At 36.6% G+C, this 17,272-nt stretch overlaps 2 protein-coding genes across 2 annotated transcripts in view; both read right to left on the reverse strand.

Moving 5' to 3' along the window:
- Window positions 1-17,272, reverse strand: part of LOC129786570 (nuclear pore complex protein Nup88) — an 850,897-nt gene that overhangs the window by 473,344 nt on the left and 360,281 nt on the right. The gene's annotated exons all lie outside the window — the stretch shown is intronic.
- On the reverse strand, window positions 3,665-4,189 carry LOC129786633 (chymotrypsin inhibitor-like). The gene is made up of 2 exons (XM_055821755.1): window positions 4,055-4,189; window positions 3,665-3,986 (listed from the first exon to the last, which is right to left on the reverse strand). The coding sequence occupies exons 1-2, from the start codon at window positions 4,113-4,115 to the stop codon at window positions 3,808-3,810; spliced, it is 240 nt and encodes a 79-aa protein (XP_055677730.1). The 5' UTR covers window positions 4,116-4,189; the 3' UTR covers window positions 3,665-3,807.

Here is a 17,272-nt window from a genome sequence, read left to right on the forward strand (position 1 = left end):
TTGAGAGAAAGATTGAATATCATTTTCCTATTGTAATGCCTCATGTCAGTCAAATACACAACATACGGATGCTTTTCTCATGATATTATCTACTCCCTTTGAATTAGATATTAATTTTCTTAAAACATACGGGAGAGTGGGGTAAACTAAAAGTGTTGAAGATTCAAATTGTATGGGCTAACTTTAGGGTATGGTTAGGTTAGTTTAGAAGAAGAAGAGTTTAGCGACATGAGAAAAGTTGTGAAATAAGTTGCTCCACGTTTTTTATTGATTTGTGAATTAATTATCGAAGTGTAAGACACGGAGGAAATATTGAGATCAAAAGGGAAAAGCTGTTGTGGAAAGACGAGAAGAAAGAAAGGTTAGGAAATATGGCCATTTTGCAAAGGAAGTAGAAAAAAATTATAATTGTTATTACAGGAAGATTAGAAGATTAGAGGAGAGATCATCAAGCTTTTCCCTATTTTCAAGCGATTTCTCTCCTTGGGTATAAGGAGGGATTGATACTCTCAATGTGAGTAGAATTGATTAGGAATGTTTGGATAGGTTTTAAATGCAGGATATCTTTATTTTAACCGAAATTACCTGAAGAGCGCCCCATTGTTGGCTATTTTATATAATTATGAATAAAGGAGTCTTGTTCGATTCTGAACAAAAAGTCACTAAAGGGTTTAAGGATCAGTTAAAAATCTTTCCACTTGTTTTCGTCCTACAACTCTTTTTTAGAAACTCTTGCTTCCTTTCATTGCCTTGCTTTTTTGGAAAATTTGAGCTTTTGAGCTTTTCCTGAATTCTTTAGTAAATTTTTTGCCTACGGAAGCAAAAGATATTTTTTATTGAATTTAAACTAATTAAAAATCAGATACTCTCTTTAGAAATTAATTAATAAAATATGTGAAAAATATTAGAATGGTTTTCTGTTAATTTTAATCATAATTTTTAAGACTTATTTTAAGAGATTTCCAGTGAATTAATTATCATGCCATGACACCTCATGAACATTACTAAATTAATTAAGAATGCAATCAGATAATCAATTTAGATTTCTCTACATATAGAGAACAAATTGATTTATCATCGGAATGAGGTTAACAATGCATTGCATCGTTAGTTATTAAAGCGATTTGTCGTTGTATATTGACTTAATCGTTATGAGTGCAATAAATATACCTCCTGATTGAAACTGTTAAAATTTCAAATATTAGATTTGTATCAAGTGACGCCTAAGAGTTTGTAAAGTATCCCCTTCACGTAAAAGGAATTAGTGGAAAAAAATAAGAAGAAAACCAAGATAAAAGCTCACAAGAGCTTTCACATTTTTTTGTTGAGAAAATAACATCAGAACATGATACTTTTTATACATTTTCACAGTCTTACACACAACCACATTTTATTTACACTACGTGTTTACCACGTGAGCTTTTGACTGAAATTCGGTACAATGAACTTTTAGAAGAACAAACTAAACAAGTAAAGTTTTTACTGAGAGCACCTACCTCTTGGTTAAGCTCCATTTTTTCATCTTCCCACATCTTTTCAACTACTTGCTGTATGAGAGAGAACTTTTCATGAGTTTGTGGTTCCTTTACAATTTTCTCCTAGAGAAGCTTCATACAAGTTTACGGTGAAATTTTCATGTTGACTCATGTGTCGAAGGTTTTAAGATGAAGTGATTGATATCTAATTTTCTTATTCTAAACAAACTATCGATTTCATTCTCAATTAATTTGCTTAAAAGTTCATTTTACACTTAACCCCCTACTCAACGAATAAAATAGGAGAGCTTTAAAAGCTAAGAGAGCTGAGGAGGGAAATATATAACAATTTCAAAATTATTTTGCAAAGAAAATTCGAAAATTCTCAAAGCAATGATTTAATATTAGATACTTCAATGAAGCTAAAATAATTTGAAAGTGAAGTATTTGTGAACTTTATGGAAACTTTATAACAACAGTGTATGGATATAGAAAATTTATATAAGATATCTAATAAATTTGAATTTAAGGGAAATTGCCAAAGTTGAATTTGTGTAGAGAGCATATATGCACGTAGATAAAACGAAGTAGATTGGATGAAATTTCATCAAATATGCTTTGTAATACAGGAGGATGTTTACTTTTAATTACAATTTAATAAAATTTGATACTAAAATGTACACGTGGATAAAGTTTTAGGTATTAGATTCTAAATTGAAGACTGCAAATTGTGATTTTCAGTTAATAAAGCAAATTAAAAAAAAAAAGATAGTGAGAGAATGCGTAAGAATAGCAAGATAAAAAGCTTTTTCTATTTATGAGATTAAAATTTAACATATCACATAAATTTACATAAGATTTAACTGTGAGAAATGTCATCATACGAAACACATAATGAAGCTCACATATTTTAATGAGGTTCTATGCTCAAATTCTCTCTTTTTTTACCAAACACTTGCATTTTCTAGATTTCTATTTTAGATATGGTAGTAGTGCTAGACCATAAAATTGTGTTGGCGTGAGAGATGATGAGTTTTCCAAGTTGTTAAAAAAATAGCACAGAGAATGTATAAATTAGAAAAAGCTGATGAACTTTCTGGCAAAATTGCACACTCTCTTCTTCCGCCTCACACGTTTTGGCCGTTTTACAAATTGCAACTGAAATTTGTTCTTTGCAACTACATACTATATACATTCATACATGTACATACAAGGCATTTTGAGAGAGAAAGCGTGAAAAAGGAACATAGCAAAATTGTTTGGCAAAGGAGAAATTCAATAATTAAAACGTTTAATTTATTCGCTGTCGAAAATCGATTTGGTAAATTTGCAACTTTCCATCCACTTGAAATACTCCACCCCTTTTCCCCTACTTTTGCATCCCTGGCACCCACCTCCTCCTTCCTTTACACACCCATAACTTTCCACTTCTAACATTACCAGAGAAATGGATGTTTGGGAGTTTGTGAAGAAACATTTGCCAAGTTGGCAATTGGCAAAATTAAAGGCGTCGCGTGAATAGAAAGTTAAAGTTTAAACTTTTGCTATATTATACGAATAGAACCCATTCCTTTGGGGAAAAGCGCGAGAACTCTGTGGAATTTTGCAAAATGGAGGAAAATGAGGAAAATCCAATTGTGGGTGGGGTCTCTTGCATCTTTGAATAGTGATGCAATGGAGGAAGTTTAATGAACACCTGATAAAAGTTAACCGAGTCGTTTTATACAAGAGCTTTTTTTCTCTTTTAGTCTTCTCTATTTGGATTGATTTATTTGAAGGTATTTTGCAAAAGACAGATCTTCGTAGAATTCAATATTTGATTGTAAAATAAATTAATGAAATTACAACAAAAGATCATTAGATTCTCTTTTAAAAGTAAATTAAGCTTTATTTGATTGACAAATATCAATCCCAAAGAATTCTCATGAAAAAGACAAGTAAATATTTGACGAAGAAATAAGTTAGTGTAAATAGTCTATAAGATATCGAGGTTAAGAAGAATCAGAAAAATTGATATAAGAGAAAATGATCACCGTTTTCTTTAATCAAAAAATGACCACGCTTATTTTGAAGCTTTAATGATCCCTTCAATAATTTAAGAACTAGTTTTGGTTACATGCGGGGGACTTACTCTATGTCTAGTGCATAAGACTATCTGTCTGCAAGCTTATAAAGTCTATTAAAACAAGTAAGGTTCAAAAAAAAATTTATTAAAATTTAGATTTTTCCATTCAAGGGGGATGAAAAGAAATTAATTAATTTTCATTTTAATAAAAAAAAAACATCGAAAAAAATAATTTAAAATTACAATTTTCAATTAAATGGATATTTTTTAAGGACACTGGTCCTTTGGAATGCATTCCTCATTGTTGTTACGAAGGTATCCATCGACGCAGTAACATTTATCGGGGCACTTAAAATACCTGAGGCCACAATCATGTCCATCGCAATAATTATCGCAGGCATTTCCACAATATTTAAATACTTGATTTGGACCACATTGCTGTTCCTCTGTGAGAATGCAAAATTGCCCAAATTTAATTATTTAATTAATTAAAGAAGAAAATTTCCAAACTTACCCGCACTAACGTAAACAGCGCAAACAACAAGTGCAAGCAGAACAATAGCAAGAGTCTTCATCTTAGCGTATAAAGTCTTATTTTCACAGCGAATTAACTTTCCGTGTGGAATTAAAGCTCGTGACTAATGCCATCAAGCTCATCAATGGCTGTTTTATAGCAGACTCGACTCATGATGCTAGTGACGCTACACAGTGAGGCACACTTGAGTGGGGAATTTCCGCGTGTAAAACTACGACACGAGGTAGGAAAATAAAATGCTAAAAAAGCACACATTGTATTGTTCTACAACATACAAGTTTAATTTTTCGAGTGTTCAACCTAAAAAAATCCCCTATCGTACGATCCAGAAGGTCAAATACATCATCATTAAAATTTGATCAAACTGTGTTAAATTAACAAAAAAAATATATTAAATATTATTTGAACAGAAGAAAAAAGTTATCTAATAAGAAAAATATTTCTAAGAATTTCTCTAAAATTAGCAAATATTTTTCACGTATTAAATAATAAAAGTTTGTTATATAAAGTTTACCTACTTTAAAACTTTATTTAGGTACGCAAAATTATTCTTGCGAGAATTCGAGGAAGAGACCATTGTTGATTTTATCAATAATATATTTTTACCAGAAGCTACATTTTTGTGTTTAATTGCTCTGTGTGTTGTTATTTTATTCAATTAACCCATATTCGGCGTGTTCATAAAGAAAATTTATTCTTTGAGCAATTTACTTTTATTTTTTTGATAAATCTTCTTAATTATTTCCTTAAAATATTTATGTGAATTGAGATGAAACAAATAAAATTTAATTTTTATTATTTGAAGTAAAGAGAATTCTAAGAGGAGTCAGGAATGGGTTAAAATTAAAACAAGTACAGTATACCTCACAACTACTTTTCTTAATTTGTATGTAAAGAGAACACGAATTCTTTTCTCGTATAGTTGTTCAAAAAGTTCTTGAAAAATAAATTCAATTAATTGATAAATTTTCTATTAAATTAAATATGAATTTTTATGTTTGTAGTACTGTTTTAACGCATTTATATCCACTGATAAACCAAATAAAGCATTCTGTTGATTAAAATGGAAAATTCTTTCCATTAAAAACATTTTCTTAAACAAACGACAATTTTCTGACCAAAAAACTAAATCCACTTCTGTGTAAACTTTAAATAAATAAAACTAAAGTTAGACAATTTGCCATAAATAACTCTCTAGCTTTGACTTTCAAGGCCCAACCACAGACCAAGGTTTTCGCTCAGGACTTTCAAATTCTTTAAATGAAATATTATATTTCTACTTGAAATGTTTAATAAACTTATTAAGTTTTACATGAAAGCAGAAAAGCAGATTGTGTGCATAGAAGCAGCATAAAAGGCGCCACAAAACTATTAGCATTTTGTAGTATCAATTAGTAGAAACTTTTCCTCACCACTGAGAATGAAAATTTCCCCCAAAACATTTTTTTGGCATTGCTTTCGACAAACTCCTTTGCGTCTTATTCTTAGAGGAAGTTTTCACCCCCCCCCTCATCCTCTTCGATTATTCTCTTATGTGTATGTTAGGTATTTCAATAAATTTGAAAAATATGGGGGAATGCGAAAATTGTCTTTTTTTCCTCGGGAAAGGCATATTGAATTGAGAAAAGAAGGTGTGATTTTTCCCAAAGGGGTTTCCCTCCTTTTTGCTTTAGGTGAGAAAAAGCTCTTTGCAAAACAAACGCAATAAAATGTCCTCGCACCTTGCTATAAAGTTCCATTACTTCTTTACCATGGGGACCAGTAAAAGATGGAATGGAAGAAGTGAATCGATTAATGAAGTACACCTGTGGGGGGCAGGGAGGTGGAGGTACAAGGAGTCTTTTAAGAGAAATTATGCTGAGGGGTGGAGAGAAAAGTAAAAGGTTAGTAAAATATTTATGTGACGGAAATACATTGAAATCTCTTTGAAAGTTTCAATTAATGATGAGAAAAGTTAAGGATCTTTTTGATTAGGTACTTGAAATGAATTCTTTCTCACCTGTTAACCTGCTTATTTACTTAATTTCCCTTCACCTTCCTCGTACACGATAAGTGATTTGTAAAAGATGGTAGTACAGTACATTGGGGAGGGAGGAAGCAAATGTGGCAATCATGGATCAAAAAGTGCTCGCTTAACAGGGACATATTTTTCACGTATAACGTGTAATGTGTCCCTCATTTCCTTTTAATAAATAGTACGTGCGTCCTTTGCCGTGCGCTGCTTTCACCTCTCAATTTTCTCTCCTTAAGACATTTTCCACATCGGCTTGCAGATGTACGCACCTCTTTTCACACCCTCCGTCCGTACATTACATTCGCATCACATGTGATTTATTCCCATGGCTCAACAAGGAAGTCGCACACGGGATACAAATTACTATCATTAGAGGGTGGCAAATTTTTTCGACACAAAATAAATGTGCGTGTCGGAGAATTTCTGAGAATTTCCCACCCACTCCCTGCAATCCGCCCACCCAAAAGGGAACCACACGGCGGGTGCCCTGAGAAATGGTTCAAGATGACGAAGAGCGTCCCCCGCAAGCGATGGTTTATTGTGTTTGCGTGTAGTTGAAAGGAAGTAACAAGTTTCCATCACCTTGTTTTTCCTTCCCCAACACACCCCCAAAACCCTCGGGAATTACATCTTCCCGCGAGCCTGGGTTGCTCACTCACTCCTTCCCTGTATCTTCATCTCCACACAGTGCCATGGGCATGATTGTTTACCACCTCCCCGGACAGACAGCACATTGAGTGTGTAACTCAACTGACAAAGAAGGTAGTGACACGATGACAAAACTTCCTTTTGGCAATCTCCGCTACCTCCGGGGTCACTTACGTGCGCCTCCAGGAAGCAATTAAATGTTAGTAGTGGGGAAAGAGAAATTGATTAGGGCACACGATAGCACCTCAATGGCATAATGCCCAAATGAAGAGGTCTTCTTCACCCAATTTTCTTCCCTTTTCATCATCACCATGAGAGCATGCGGTGGGAAAGGGATGTAGTATTGTGTAAATCGTATTCATTATAGTAAGACCCATTGTTTTTTGTTCAACCTTAAACATCGTTAAACCTCTCTAATGTTGCGTGAAGAGTTGGGCAATTTCGTGTAAAATTATTTAAAATTATTAAAAGTATAAAAGAATGTAAAAAAGATGTAAAGGATTGTAAAAACAATATTTGAGGGAGAAATGATTGGAAAAATCCTAAATTTTGATTTTTCTTTGTTACAATTAATTTAACTAATTAACTAAAAGTCTTTAAATCAAGAAGTTGTTTTACATTAACTGAAAAATTAATTTGTAAAAAGTTTGTCCATTTTATTAAAAGGTATTAAAAATCTTAATAATGAAAAAATTACTGATTATGGTCAGAAACTTAGGTGAGAAGTCATCTTTTAACCTGTTAAAATATTCCTATAAAAATATTAAAATTTACAAACCTTTAACAAGTTATTTTATCTGTATTTTAATACTTTTGGATAATGCTAAAAAAAACTTTTCGCGAAGGTGTGTATAAAAATTTACTTTACAATTTTGGCTTTGATCAAGATTTTTGTTGTCTAAATGAATAAAATAACTTTTTACATAATTTTACAAAATAGTTGCATTTTTTCAATTTTGCTACCAATATTTTTGTTTACATTATTTTTGTAAGATAAAAATGTAAAGAAAAGTATGTGTTCACGTGTGAGCGTGAAGATTAATTGAATTATTTTGTGAAAAATATCAAATCTGAAAACATTATCGAATTTATCTTTAATCTATTTTTATTCAACTTTGGGGTGCCATAAAAATTGTAAACAATGCCCCCACCATTCAATTTATGTCACAAAATTAGGGCTAGAGAATGCAATTTTGTAAAAGAATCTCCACTTTTCCTCGTCCTGTGCTCCAGTGAAGTCAATTGTGGAGCTTTTCTGTTCAAATTAATTTATTAAATTGTTCGTGCAATGTAAAAGTGCTTTTTTATTGCCGTGAAAGGCGGAATATTGCTGCGTGAGTGAGGACAGCGCCAATTTCCAGCCCCCCAGAGGACAGGAAAAGATACCCGGCCCGCAAGATCCCGTCAAATTTTTGATCATTGCGCGCCGGACGTAAGTTAATAATTTCCCCATCGTATCTTTCAAGGTTTGAGGATACAGTATGTAAAGAAAAAAATGGAAAAAAACATGTAAAATGTAAAAATGTAAACATACCACCCAACCCTGGTTAGGTGAGTAATTTATTAATTTCTTTTCTCAGTGTTAGTTGACATTTAAAAAAAGATTTTCAATTTTTCCTAGAAAATTTTAAGCTTTGTAAGCTCTTGTGTAGGATGCACTGTAATATAAGAATAAATTATTAATAAAATTGCTTTTCCGTGGATTTTAAAATAAGCTTACACAACTTACAAATATTCCTGGAAAGTAAAATTTCCCACGAAATTGCCATGAATATTAATATTCAGACGTAAAACTCACATATCGAGGGCTGCATTGTAAAACCGGCTAAGTCGGTATGAGTTCCGAACCGACTTAGCCGGTTTTACAATGCAGCCCTCGATATAACCCAATTTTTCCAGCAGAAACTGAAAAGCTCTTTAAATAAAATATTAAAACTAAATGTCCAACAAACACCTCAACCCTTAAATTGCAATTTAATTTTAAACCTTCGACATTGCGTCATTACTTTACGAAGGAGCGAGTGAGCAAAAAACAAAAACGAATGACTCAATCTTGCTAAATATGAGTGTTGTGTGGTACCCATAAAAGTAACTCTTATGGGGCAATTATATGTTGGGAGATATTCATCACTGAAAGTCGGTTGTAACAGCATATAAAGCTGCAATTTCATTGCTCTGTCTTTGATTAAGAAATTAAAGGGTTGGGAGGGAGGGAGAGAAAATATTAAATGCACTTTGCACACTCGCAAATGGGAGTTAACCTCCAACAACACATCAAAGTGAATAGGGGTGTGTGTAATTCAGCCAGGATATAGCTGGCTTTTCACATTTCCACCCTCATCCCACTCAAAACCCCTTCTTTCGGCACCCACGTTTATCCCTAGTGACGTCTACTGACAGGCAAGTGAAAGGCTGACGAAATTTTTGCTCTGGGAATTTTTCTAATATATCCTTTGGATTAAGCCTGAGAGGCATATCATTTTAGGTCCAAGGGGTCCACGGAGGCGCGCGAAAATTTCCGTGGGCTTGTTGAGACAAATACAGAAGCTTTATATAACAAATTGACCATGACTGGCGTACCGATGGACACGAGTGACTCAACACCTAACCTATCACAGCCAAAAAGAGGAAGAGAAGAGTCACGACAACCAAATCGTCCCACAAAGCAAACCAAAATTGATGACTACTGGCTTGCTTCAGTCCCCACGAAGAACAGATATGAGGCTATTGCTGAAGAGATTGACGAAGCAGGTTCTAGTTCTAATGCTACAGAATCTGCTGAAGAAGCAAAACCCAAACCACCCCCAATTTTTGTCTACCGTGTTGGAATCACAGCACCCTTGACAGCTGTGGTCAAAGCGATTGCCGGCGAAGACTATTCAATGAAGGCTCTAAAAGATGACACCGTGAAGATCCAAGTTCACAAGATTGAGAGCTATAAAGTTCTACTATTGAAGCTGAAGGAGAACAAAACAGAAATGCACTCTTACCAGATGAAATCAGAACGCAGCTTCCGGGTTGTTGTTAAGGGTATGCACCACTCTACCTCAACAGATGACATTAAAGCGGCTCTTGCAGCGCTAGGACACAATGCTACAAATGTGCATAATGTAAAACACAGAGTCGGGAAGCATCCCCTTCCGATGTTCTTCGTTGACTTAAAGTCAGGACCCAAGAATGCTGAAGTTTATGCCGTCAAAAGACTTCTAGGTTATGTGGTCACTGTCCATCCGCCCCATGCCAGAAAAGAAGTGGTACAATGTACAAAATGCCAAAGATTTGGGCACACCAAAGCGTTCTGCAATAGAATTCCACGGTGTGTCAAATGTACAGGCTCCCATGCTACGGTGGATTGCCCAAGGAAGACCCGCGATGAAGCCGTTAAGTGCGTGAATTGCGGAGAACAGCACCCGGCGAACTACAAAGGCTGTAGTGTACACAAGGAGGCGCTACGTAGAGCATATCCGGATTTACGGCAGAGGGTGAGACAAGCGCGAACGAATGCTAGAGAGAATCCAAGGCAAAACATAAATTCAGGCAATCAAGGTACATTTACACAACAAAGCGATTTGACATATTCCCAGGTACTCAGTGGCGTCACACAAACACAACATCAAAACCCAGCTGATCAACACATTACAAATTACATGACAACACAACAAAATGACATGGCTGAAATTAGACAAATGATGAAAACTCTCACCGAACAAATGTCAACAATGATGCAATTGTTGACAAAATTCGTGACAAAATAAATTCTCAATGATGACGCAATTTTTGAAATTGGTCATATGGAACGCCAACAGCCTCTGCAATCGTGCACTGGAATTGAAGAGTTTTCTTCACGATAATGACGTGGATATTGCCTTAATCTCCGAAACCCATTTTACATGTAGAAGTTATGTACGCGTCCCTGAATATATTGTTTATAATACAAGGCATCCAGATGGCAAAGCCCATGGGGGCTCTGCGATAATTCTCAAGAAAAATATCAAACATACCCTGAAAGCTCCTTTCAAGAAAGATTACCTTCAAGCCACAGCAATCGAAATATGGTGTTGGGGCGCTCCATTGACTGTGGCCTCCTTGTATTGTCCTCCAAAACATGTCATCAAACGGCACGACTTTGAAGAATTCTTTAACACTTTGGGTCCAAAATTTATAGCGGCGGGCGATTACAACGCTAAACATATGCACTGGGGGTCAAGGTTGGCAAACCCACGAGGACGAGAACTGCTTGCGCTGATGAAGAGTAGGACTTATGGCCGACTTTCTTCTGGGGAGCCCACGTATTGGCCAACTGATGTGCACAAGAAGCCTGATTTGATTGACTTTGCTGTTACTTGTGGAGTTAACACTGAACGTTGTAATGTAAAGTCTTGTTTTGACCTTACTTCGGATCATACACCGGTTTTTATTGAATTGACAGCTGAGGTGGAGCAAATACAAAAAAGTTGCACTCTATACAACAAGAAAACAAACTGGGACGTTTTTCGGCACCATCTTGATGAAACACTAACATTTCCACAAAATATAGATTCTCCTTATGAATTGGATGCTGCTGTCAATGAGGTGACTACTGCTATCCAGGCTGCTGCATGGACTGCTACGCCTAGCTTCAGTGGGAGGCCACGAGTTTATAAATCCCCTAAGAACGTTCAAGAAAAAATCCGCGAAACACGGGCACTGAGGAATAGATGGCGCCATACGAGATACCCAGATGACAAGCGTAGATACAATCAGGCTGCGAGGGAACTTAAAGATCTTATGATACAAGTCAGAAATGCATCGGTTGGAAAATATGTGGCTGGTCTCAGGCCATCTGCAGCGACAAATTACAATCTGTGGAAAGCCACTAAAAAATTTGATAGCCCACAGGAAGTTAACCCTCCTATGAGGAACTTTGATGGGAATTGGGTGAGAAGTGATGGTGAGAAGGCGCAACTTTTTTCTCAACATCTGACAAAGGTATTCCAACCATGGCCCCATGATGCGCGGAGTGATGGCACAGAGATCGTTCAGCAAGAGAGAGAAGTTATGGAAAATGTCTCAGAGATTAGAAGATTCAAACTGAGTGAAGTGGTGAATACACTAATGGATGAAATAAATCCCAAAAAATCTCCCGGGTATGATCTAATAACGGGCGCGGTCCTTAAGGAAATTTCCCCTAAATGCTGCATGTTCCTCCAGAGGATTTTTAATGCCGTGTTGAGACTCGGCCATTATCCCACATTGTGGAAAATAGCTCAGGTTGTTATGGTGCCCAAACCTGGTAAAAGCCCCGAAGATGTGAGTTCATATCGCCCCATAAGTCTCCTCCCTGTACTATCAAAGGTCTTTGAGAAGTTATTTATGAAACGACTACGCCCAGTGATCAACGAGAGATGCCTCATACCTGGGCACCAATTTGGTTTCCGTAGTGGTCACGGTACCATCGAGCAAGTACATCGCCTGGTCGATGAAATACACCTCGCCTTTGAACGTAAGCTCTATTGCTCTGCCTTGTTCATAGATGTTAGCCAAGCTTTTGATAAAGTGTGGCATGACGGATTAGCCTACAAATTAAGGAGGAGTCTGCCACGGGAGTATTGCTCGGTGCTGATTTCGTTTGTGTCCAACAGATGCTTCTATGTCAAGCAGAAGAATGAGCAGAGTAGTCTGTGCCCTGTTGCCTCGGGGGTCCCCCAGGGCTCCGTTCTGGGTCCATTGTTGTATCTGCTGTATACTGCGGATTTGCCCATCCTGAACTCAACCGTGGTTGCAACGTTTGCGGATGACACCGCAATTCTCGCAGCGGGTCCTACGCCACAGAGCGCAGCGGAATCGCTTCAAGAGCACACGCATGAGATAGAGAAATGGCTGCGGACATGGAGAATTAGAGCAAACGAGGCAAAGTCAACACATGTGATGTTCTCATTGAGGAGGGGAGAATCGCCCAGTGTCACATTGAATGATGTGGTAGTACCGCAGAGCAACGAAGTCAGATATTTGGGTATCACCCTGGACAAACGACTGACGTGGAAGTCTCACATCTGGAAGAAGCGGAAGCAACTGGGGATGAGATGTAGGAGCTTGTATTGGCTACTAAACAGGAAATCCAAGATGACCATAGAAAATAAAATCCTCATATATAAAACAATTATAAAGCCAATCTGGTCATATGGTATTGAGCTTTGGGGCACCGCTGCAAAGAGCCATATATCTATCATGCAAAGATTCCAAAACAGTATGTTGCGTCAACTACTGGGAGCTCCATTCTATGTGCCTGGGTTCGTTGTACACGATGATACAGGGATTCGTACTATTGAGGAAGAAATAAAGGACCGCTGTGAGAGATACAGGGAAAGGCTATTGTGTCACACAAACAACTTAGCCGGAAGTTTAGCCATGGACCTTGGCCTGGATCGGAGGTTAAATAAAGTTCGTCCATCGGACTTATTCAACTATGCGTTGTAAAACGCAAATCTTTTAGTAGGATGCATCTATAAGATGCATCCATTCACGTCTTTATAATTTGTATCCAAAAGTGAGCTCATTGTAAAATTTACAGATTGCTTAAATAAAGACAAGTCAAAAAAAAAAAAAAAAAAACGTTTATCCCTGGGAAGACATCAACTTCCCGCGTTTTTTTTACCGCCCACTTCGTGTACTTTTCCATGGGAAAATAGCTGTATGTTGAGCTCACAAATTCACCGGACATTCCAAATTACACCAGGTCATGCGAATGTAGTGTTAGTGAGAGGAGTGTAACGTACATATATGGTGGGTACTGAAAGTGTAACGATTGAAGCTACTCCTGCTAAAGGAGCCGGAAGACGTGGCAACACAGCGAGCTTTCACACGAGCGCGCGAAAAGCTCCAACGAGGAGAGAAAGGAAGCAAATAATTCATGAGTTTTGTGGGCAGGTAGGAGGGGAGGCGTGACGATAGTTGTGCATGATAATGATGAGACAATGATATACTACAGCCAACATACAAATACATTCTCAGCCGTTCTTAGGATTAGAACTCTGCATTGGCGGAAGTCCCATGGCAGGATGAGAATGGGTAGAGGGAATGGATAAGATTTACATACGGAGAGATTTAACGTGGCAACTGATGCGAAAATAGGATCACAGCCACGGAATGAATATCTTGTGGATTATGAAGCTCCAACACCTAGATTGAGATTCAAAGTATTTTGTCGTTCATATCTTACAGGGAACAGGTATACAGATGAGAGAAGTGAACGTGAGTAAAATTAAATAGTCTCCTCTATGGGGTGAATTGTAATGCAGATTTTTTTACATTATGCTCGTGCATGTCTCGTATGACTCGTATTACCTTGTCGCATGTTTCAAGTAACAACTTGCAATATACATACATACATATGTCTAATAGTTTACCAAGGCGTACATATATGTATTAGCTTCATATATATAATCATCCATGCATTGTTGTAAACTGTTGTTAATTCAATATTTACGACATTTTAAGAGGTTTTATATGCAAGCACAGAGTATTTATATTTATAAATTCACGGAAATTCACAAGAAATGGTTATGAAAGACGTATTGCATAAAACATAAAATCGATTAGATAATACCATTCAATGACATAATTGGCAGAATATAGGATAGACTGGGTGTGTAGTTGGTCCAGAAAATAATAATTTTTTTATTAAAAAGGATTAAAGGAGTTAGAAAAAGCAGGGCCGGGGAGTTTAGTCACTTTTCTTTGTGTGTCATTAATTTTTATTTAAATATGAGATACAAAATTTTAGAGAGTTAAAATTCTATTTTAAGTATTTTTTTTTAACAAATAAAATTATAAGGTCTGTTGCAATATTTGTTGAAAAAGATAAATAATTTGGAAGCAATTATAAAAAATATATAAAAGTTTATGTTAAAGAGAAAAGAAAAAAATACTTAAGAAAGGCTAAAACTATTCTATTCTATTGCTGCTACTTTTTGACAAAGATGTAACGTATGATCATCGTGAATTTAAGAATTTCTTGTAATTTTTCAAATTTTTCCACGCAAAGCTAAATTGTAATTTTCCCGCCAAACTAAATTGTATTTTCCAAATCATTTTCTTTGTACATTACAGGCTGATAATGCCAATAAATTTGGCGAAACATTGCTGAAGCATAGAAGTTGCGTATTATTTCTTCTCGACTGCGATGCCGATTGAAAAATTTCAACAAATATCCAACAGTCGTTAAGAAATCTACACAAATTAACCCTCGGCTTTCCCCTTTTAAAGACTAAAACGATCTTTTAGTTTTCCAGAAACGTTAGCCAGTCGGGCTTAAAAATTTCAGTCGGTTTTTATAAGTCAGACTTAAAATTTTTAAGTCGGTCTTAAAATTTTTACTTTTAGAAAGTTAAAAAATTTAAAAATGTACGTACTTGCTTATTTTAAAGTATAGGAACAATGAAATTTTAGAAAAAAACGTACATTTAACGTTTAATCCGACTTCTTATTACCTTAAATCATTGTTTATGGTCGATCACATCATCTTAAAACCAACTTAAAAATTTTAAGTCAGACTTAAAAAAATTGACTTTAACCTTAAGACCGACTTACGTTACGTTACGCTAAGTGGGGCCCGGAGACTTTCATCTCCTTGTGCACTGCGGCCCATGTGGGCCTATTGTGCATCCCCTTTATTTTCCTACTCAATTTACAATGTTTCTTATCACAAATTCAATTTGTTTCTAATTACAATGCAGATTTTTGTAGGGGGAGAGTCCCGTCGGTGGCGACTGCACGGGAAGTTCCGCAATCATTCACAGCACTAGACGCTGGGCACTGGTGTTCGTTCGGCAGGCCACACAGTGTAGATCGGTTTTTACCAGCGTTGTCCCTCCGCCACCAGATTGCTCTGTTCATCTTTGGCTCCGTCCCATATATATAGGAAGTTCCGCAAACGCAGGCACTTACTGTATGCGGCTGCACATTATCGCTGATTGACCGGCACACGACTATGGGACTCTGTCTACTTGTTGCCCTTCCGTCTCGCAGATGGCGCTGATGCTGATGTTGGCTCCATCCCGTTGGGGGCAGCAGTCGTCCAAGCAGGAAAGGAATAGCTGTGGAGTAGAAAGGAAAGAAAGGGAAGGAAGCGCCAGGCCAGAAACGGCGAACCGCTGCGGGAATCGAACCCACAACCCCAGTGATGGGTGGTATTGAGTGGCGCTTTAGCTCTCTTTACCACTGGAGCTTTAAGACCGACTTAAATTTTTAAGTCCGACTAAGTAGTGAATTCCACCCTAAAACTTTTTTGAATTTTTCTCAAAATAACCAACTTTACTCCCTAAAAGTTTTCCTATAGAAATATTTTACAAATTACGTAATTCCTACGATAATCCTTTCAGAAGCTTTCACATCCTATATTGATAACTTTAACATCAAAATAAGACCAGACTTTCATCTCATCACAATACCCCATAATGCATTCTCTAAATCACGATAAGTTCCAGGAATAGATTTTGATATATGTATATAATTGAGAATCAACAGAGCATACTAAACTTAGGCGGATATTGTAAAATAAAAGGACGGTGCAACATTGTTCTAGTGCTTTGGAAATTGTTAGCTCAAGCTTGGCTAAAGCACAATATGGATCAAATTGACCGGCGGCGGCGGATTTTCACATTGGTTGCTTGCCCTTTATGAACTGCAATATTAGTTGTAGCACTTTTCCACTTGGTACGGGAGATGCATATAGGTAATATCGTGTTGGTAGTAAGGGGGTGGGATTGGTCCAAGTGTATATATGTGTGGACTGTGGAGCTTTGATGCAATTTTCACAGAATAACCACAACATCGAGTAGCTATGATGGCTTTTATGCTCTCAATTTCGTATGCATCCGCTTAGTTATTGGTTGTCTGTGGACTGTGAATCAGAGACTGAGTGTGGCTTATGCTAGGAAGCTTAGTGTGGTTTCATATCTATACCATTACATCACCTCCACTCTCATTTTATCCCTCACCACCCCTAAATTCGCAATCCCAAAGGACAAACACTCATCCTCGGCAAAACACATTATGTCTGCCTTACAGATAAATCCTCTTGCATGGCCCAAGTCTAATGTTTGCCATTCACTGGGATACACTCTAAAGTGGTCGAATGGGTGATTCAAAAGCACACATACCATAGCGCACCCCCTTAATAGACTTTTATGCAAATTTCTCCATAATTAGATGTTGCAATTAAATTAAATGCCCTTTAAGTCACTTATTATTATACCACACTCTTGTGCTCCGTTACACCAACTCATTTACTTTTAACATTATAATATCTACAACAACCTTTATAGGTTTAATTTTAAATCCAATTATCCAGCATTGAGATTTATATTTTTTCCTATTTCTCTGGAGGAATTTTCCATGCAATTTTCCGAGATTTTATTTACCAAACAAATCCTTCTGAAATTTCTTTGGGTGCATTTGGTGTGTTAGCGAGCAATTTCGAGGTAAATAGGTATTCACGTGCATTGTGGACGCTTTTAATCCCACTGTGTGCACACCAAATAAATCATAAGGGATGA

This window comes from Lutzomyia longipalpis, chromosome 1 (assembly GCF_024334085.1).
Source record: "Lutzomyia longipalpis isolate SR_M1_2022 chromosome 1, ASM2433408v1".
Lineage (NCBI taxonomy): Eukaryota > Metazoa > Arthropoda > Insecta > Diptera > Psychodidae > Lutzomyia > Lutzomyia longipalpis.